This window comes from Mandrillus leucophaeus, unplaced genomic scaffold, assembly GCF_000951045.1.
Source record: "Mandrillus leucophaeus isolate KB7577 unplaced genomic scaffold, Mleu.le_1.0 Scaffold1250, whole genome shotgun sequence".
Lineage (NCBI taxonomy): Eukaryota > Metazoa > Chordata > Mammalia > Primates > Cercopithecidae > Mandrillus > Mandrillus leucophaeus.
Genome location: NW_012100877.1, coordinates 158,437 through 164,235, shown reverse-complemented (window position 1 = coordinate 164,235; position 5,799 = coordinate 158,437). Strand labels below are relative to the sequence as shown.

Here is a 5,799-nt window from a genome sequence, read left to right as displayed (position 1 = left end):
CTATAGTGTTATCACTGTACTCAATTCTTGTGGCAACATGCTGAGATACTCCTGGCATAGCATAAAGTGAAAACAGATGGATTTTCTCTGATCTTCCTCTGATAGGCGAGAGGGACTTTGCCTGTAACCAAGTTGCCACTGGGGACTGATGGCAGCCAGATTTCTTTGGGAGAGGACAGTGGCTCACTCAAGTGTGAAAGCCCTAGAGCTTAGGGAGTCCCCATATTCATGTTTGAGTCTTCGGCCCACCCTAGTTTTCTCTAGTCCCTGTCTATGGAGACCGTTCTGTGCCCAATCTCACCCCAGACCAGCACTGGCCGTTGTTGGGGCATGGTGCACCTGTCCCTTAAAGAAGATGGAGAAATGAAATCCATCCAACAGCTCCTACTTGATCCGCTGTGTAGAGCTCTGCAAAGAGAGTGCCCGAGAGCCGGACCAAGAGGTGTCAGTGGCCTGCCTGGCTGACCCCACAGTGGGACACACCCATTAAAACTCCTCCCTGCCTACCCCTTCCTCAACAAGATTTGGGACATGGGAGCATCTGCATAGACCTCCCAGCCAGAGAAAGTTGAGGTCTCCGGCAGATGAAGCTTGAGGTCTTGGGATTCAGATCTGAGCAGACAAACAGTATCCTCGACCCTCACCTTCCCATCCTGCCAGGCATGGTCTGGGCTGCGAACCTGACATACCTACTAGGCTCCAAACACCTGACAACCAACCTGCTCCTGTCCAGGGAGGGCCCCTCATCTCCTGTTTCCCCCAAACACATCAGGAGGGGCTCGGCACTGCCCTGATGGGCAGAGCTGAGGCCTGGACTGGATGGGCCTGCCCTGGGCCCTGTGTTACCTGTGGGTGCCTTCTGGCAAAGGGCCAGAGGCGTCGAGGGTGAGGGTTGAACCAATGTCTATATTCTCGGGAAAGAGTCTCGTTTTGGCCTCTTCTGCAACGAGAAGGTCGGCAGCACGTCGGGACACAGCAGGAGAACATGTTGTTCTCCCGAGCGTCGCCTACCAAGTGAGCTGGAAATGGGGCTGTCTCTAGAATATGGGTGCCTAGTTACCAGAATTCTAAGTTCTGTTGGGGATCTGTCAGTAAGAAAGTGAGGTCACATCTTGTAGGTTCCATCCTGTAAGCTCCTCCTCTCCATAAGACCTACTCAAAGGTCCCTCTGGGTTTCTGGCCACTCACCCTCCCCCATCAACTCCTTACCTGTTCACCATTATGCAAAAGTGTGCTCCTTCAGCACCTTGGGAAGAGAAGACTAGGATATAACCGGGGTCCCAGGTTTGAGGAGCCAGTGCTGGGTCAAAAAACCTTTATATTAGCAGTTGTGAGACCCTAGAGAACTCCTTTGGTGTTTTGGGGCCTCCCCAGCTTGCACAATGGGATTTATGCTAGCATCTCCTTCCTGGGGAACTCATGCGGTGTGTTTGAGATAGATCTTAAAGACTCATGGTGTGGTGGTCCTTGTAGATACAGCATACACTTCGAGATGGAAGAACTACAAGAAGGGGTGAGAGATAGCATGGAATACAACTCCAGTGCGTCTGGGGTCCACAGTGTGTTCTCAGAAAATCCACTTTTGTTCTGCCTCGTCTTTCATGCTGCACCAGTAGAGGTTGAGATTAAATAAAATTCAGACATCCTGCTCTGACATTGCACCTTCCAGTGCCTTCTCATTTTATTTAGACCCAGACCCTGTGCCTCGTCTCAGCCTTGGGTGGGCAGCATCCACAAAGACAGCACTGAGGCGTTAGTGACTCCCTTCTGAATGATGGAATATGACACAGATGATGGAATAGCACTTCTGGGACAGTTCAGGCTGTTACAGCAAAGAGCTGTCGCCTGGGGAGCTCGTCAAAACAGATTTGTATTTCTCCCAGTTCTGGAGGCTGGAAGTTAGATATCAGGGTACCAGCCTGGTCAGGCCCTAGTGAGGAAAATCCCGCCCCATTTACTGAGCTTTTACAGGTACTGTCTTTTCCTTGGAGGACGACTGAAATTTAGGAGCGTGGGTAGACCTCCATGCAAAGCCCAGCTCCCACTTGTACCGTGGTGACCGTGAGGAAGTCATAGAGCATCCCCGTGCCTGTTTTCTCCTCTGAGAAATGGCGTTAGTGAGAATTGCTTCCGTTTTTAATCACAGAATACAAAGCATGCAAAGAAGTTAACTTAGTGCCATTGGGCAGAGAGTGAGAGCCCAGCAAACCAGAGAGATCAGCTTGCCCACAGCAGTGGCGAGGAGTGCGGAGAGTGGGTGAGGCTGGGGCAGGAAGCAGGGCAGCCTGCCAGAGCCCAGGAACAGGTGAAGGGCAAGAGTGAGCTCCTCACCCTGAATTCTCAGGGGACACAGGCATGCAGGGGCTGTGGGGAGCACAATCATCAGGGCTGCTCTCGTTCCCCTAGTTCCCTCCATATCTGTCGTGGTCCCAGGGCCCCTTCTCCCTGTGTTTCCTCTCTGCCCTGCTTTCTTCCTGGCTGCCCTCCTTGGACTCATTTTTGGCCCTGGTCAGGTGGAGTCTTCAGGTAACTGTAGACCTATTAATAACTCCTCTGAGGTTCAACATGCCATTTATTGAGACCTCTGAGCTTAGTGGGAAACCAACTCCTGCTGGGACCTGAGAGAGGGCTGGAGGGAGCTGACAGTGCAATGGCAGTTTTCCCTGGGGCAGCCAATCCAGGACCCACTGGCAGGTATCTGCTGAACTCGAGCTTTGTTTTGAGTCTCTGGGGTTCTGAGGTGTGATTTCCCCTCTGAAGATATGCTGAGCCCCAGCTAGGTGCCTTAGCCTCAGACATGGGTCCCCCTGAGCTGGGAGCTGTGCTCTAGCCTCAGTGTCCTAGGACACCTCACACCTGGCCCTGCCCATTCTGGCTTCCGAAGCCAACAGAGAGGGTCTGTAGAAATTCCTAGATATGAAAGGGCTACAAATAAGTCATAGGAAGTATATTTACATAACGCATTACTTTTCAGCCATCACTATACGTTTACTTCAGCAAAGGCAAAATTTAAAAATGTTAATACCCTGTGTCACCCTGCAGAGATTTGCGTTTATTTGATGAGGCAGGAGATAGGCATCTTTGGTTTTTTGTTTGTTTGTTTGATTGTAACAGGATCTTGCGCTGTTGCCTGGGGTGTAGCCCAGTGGCATGATCATGGACATTGCAACCTTGACCTCCCAGGCTCAAGAAATCCTCTCTTCTCAGCCTCCCAAGTTGCTGGGACTATGGGCCTGCACCACCATGCCATGCTAATTGTTGTGTTTTGCAGAGATGGGGTCTCACTATTCCTCCCCAGCTGGTCTTTTAAAGTCCTATTCTCAAGCTATTCTCCTGCCTCTGCCTCCCACAGTGCTCCATTTACACACCTGCACTACTGTGCCTGTGTCCCTTTATCTTTTAAGAGCTTCCCTAGTGCTTTTACTAGGCATCCAAGCAAAGAAGGCTTTGCTTGCAGAAGGCTCATGGAACCCTGTTGAGACTGCATCTTTTTCACAGCCAGCAGATTGTTCCCTGAAGTGTCTGCTTAGCAGTGCACAGGCTATTTATATCAAGGGCTTTGGAAAGTTTTTGGGTTTGGGGGCTGACTGGGGCATGAGTGTTGGCTGTGGGATCTGTCACAACCTGGTCCTATGGGACACCCAGTCTAAGATCCTTCTTCCCAGGCCACCATCCTGTCTCCCACTGCCCCTATGGCAGGAGGCCAAAGATCATGACTCCGTGGACAGAGGCATCCAGGTGCGGGACCAAAGTGGAGTGACTCCTTGGGAGGGGTGACTTACAGCTGCTTGCTGGAAGGGTGTTGGGAAGTATTGGTCCGCCAGCTGTCACGTCCACCTGTTCCTGCTGAATCCCAGCGATCCTCACTTGGTGTCTGGGTCTCAGAAGGGTGTGGCCCTGGGTTCTTGGCTAGCTGAGCTGGTGGCTTGGCAGTCTCTTGGGGGCTCTTGTATGTGAGGCCTGACCTGAGTTGCTTCAGGAAACTTTTGCCCCTAAGTCTGCCTCTTTCTTAAGAGCAGAGCCTTTGTGTGGAGATCTGGCTGGCCTCCCTAGCATCCAGCCTCTTCCGTTCTGTTATGTCTGGGTTTGAGGCTGTGTGGAGGGGTCTCTCCATAGAGGAGGCAAGGTCAGTCGTGTGGGTCAGAGTGAAGCATGGTGATCCCAGCTGGCTGTGCCCGGCCTTTAACTGGAGGAGTCTGAGAATGACCAGGCCTGGGGAGCTGCCTTCCTGGGAAACAGCATGTCTCCTCCCCTATTGTGGAGTTTCTGGATGTGACCCAGAGTGTGCTGGGCCTCTAGCATGTGCTGGGTGTAGCTGTGTGATTCAGGGTGGGAGGTGCAGGGGATCATCTGCTCTGAGCCAGGTAAGGCCTGGACAGGACTGGGGCAGCCCTTGAAGAAGCCAGGTCTGGTGGGAGAGTAGACATGGGTAGGAAGGGGACAGGGTCACCAGGACTGTGTGTCACTTGTTCTTGCTGCTTGGTCTACCCTGGGAGTGAGGACAGAGGTGGAGGCTGCTGTGGACCCACTTTGGCTTCCTGAAAGCAGGTGTTCACGTGGGGAGCACGGCAGGTGGAGGACAAAGCTGGTCTCTGAGATGTTGAGTGGTTCTTTGTATATCATTGTCCTTTTCCTTTCTGCCATCCCCAACAGCTCTGCTGTACCAGCCCCTTGACCAAGTAAGTCACTCAGAGCATCCTGGTCCTACACATGGGTGTTATGGCCCCTGAAGGGCCAGAGAGGGCTTAGGGGTTTCTCAGAAGAGTGAGCCCAGGGTGGGAGGGCACCAGAGTCACTGAGAACAGACCATTTGAAAAGTTGGGCAGAGGGATCCTGGGCCCTGAGTATGCCTGCCTGACCTGTGGTAACCATGCCAACAGGGCCAAGGCCTCAGTAGAGCTTAGCTACTGAGCTTGGCTTTTGGCCAGTTGCTCTCTTGGTGCAGGCAGGAACGTCTTACTTCCCCAACCGTTGTCTTTTGGTCTCCAGGATCCTTGGAGCAGCTGCAGGGTGGGTAGAGGGGTGTCTCTCCCAGCTGCTTGGTGAGATGAGCGTCCACCTGGCTGCCTCTGCTAGGGGAAAAGAGTAATGACTGCAGCTGGGAGAAAAGCGAGCCGGGCCCTTTTAGAGTCAACCCTGCTGCTCCGATTCTAATTTTCCGTTCAGATTTTGCTGGCAAGAGTGTGGGTCCCTGAGGGCCTGCCCTTGAATTCTTTTGGTGAGAACTGAGCATTGCTCAGGAGCTTCTCATTAAGCCCCAAACAGACAGCCCCCAATTCACCACCTCATCCCTTACCAGGACCTGCTGAAGTGCACACCTGTGGACCACCCAGACTGCCTACCACTACAGGATGCCCTCCGCATCTCCCAGGACTTGTTTCCAGCATCAGGGCAGACATTGACCCCACTGGACTGCAGTCACAATGGACTGCCAAGGTGGAGGTGAGCTCAGGGTCCAGCAAGGCCTCGCGCTCAGGTTAAGGAGCCCAGGGTGGACCAGATCCCCTGCCCCTTCTCTGATGGCACAGGCATCGCTCTGTGCTGCTTGTCTCTGCAACCCTGATCCCCCATTTCCAGCCAAGGAGAGGACTTCGGTCCCTGGTCACACTGATTTGATTCCGTGTGGCATTCTGGGCCCTAGGCTGAGAGCTTTAAGCCCAGTGTCTCAGTCATCCTCCAAAGAATCCAGTGAGCCAGAAGAGGACACAGGCCCAGAGCGTCTCTCCAGGTCCACCGCACAGTCTTTGAGCTGTGTCAGAGCTGGATTCTTTATCTGGGGCTGGCTGGGTGGAGGCCCCA

General features: G+C 53.2%; 1 protein-coding gene and 1 long non-coding RNA gene across 3 annotated transcripts in view; one reads left to right on the top strand and one right to left on the bottom strand.

Moving 5' to 3' along the window:
• Positions 1–987, bottom strand: part of LOC105533469 (ral-GDS-related protein-like) — a 12,536-nt gene extending 11,549 nt beyond the window's left edge. The window contains 4 exon segments of the mRNA XM_011971938.1: positions 250–273; positions 275–327; positions 330–408; positions 847–987. Of these exon segments, the coding sequence (XP_011827328.1) occupies positions 250–273; positions 275–327; positions 330–408; positions 847–987 (297 nt within the window).
• LOC105533470 overlaps positions 1–5,436 on the top strand; it is a 27,887-nt gene extending 22,451 nt beyond the window's left edge. For both annotated transcript variants that reach the window (XR_001005121.1, XR_001005120.1), the window contains one exon: positions 5,300–5,436. This is a non-coding gene — a long non-coding RNA (uncharacterized LOC105533470). The remainder of the gene's footprint in view (positions 1–5,299) is intronic.
• The last annotated feature ends 363 nt before the right edge of the window (positions 5,437–5,799 follow it).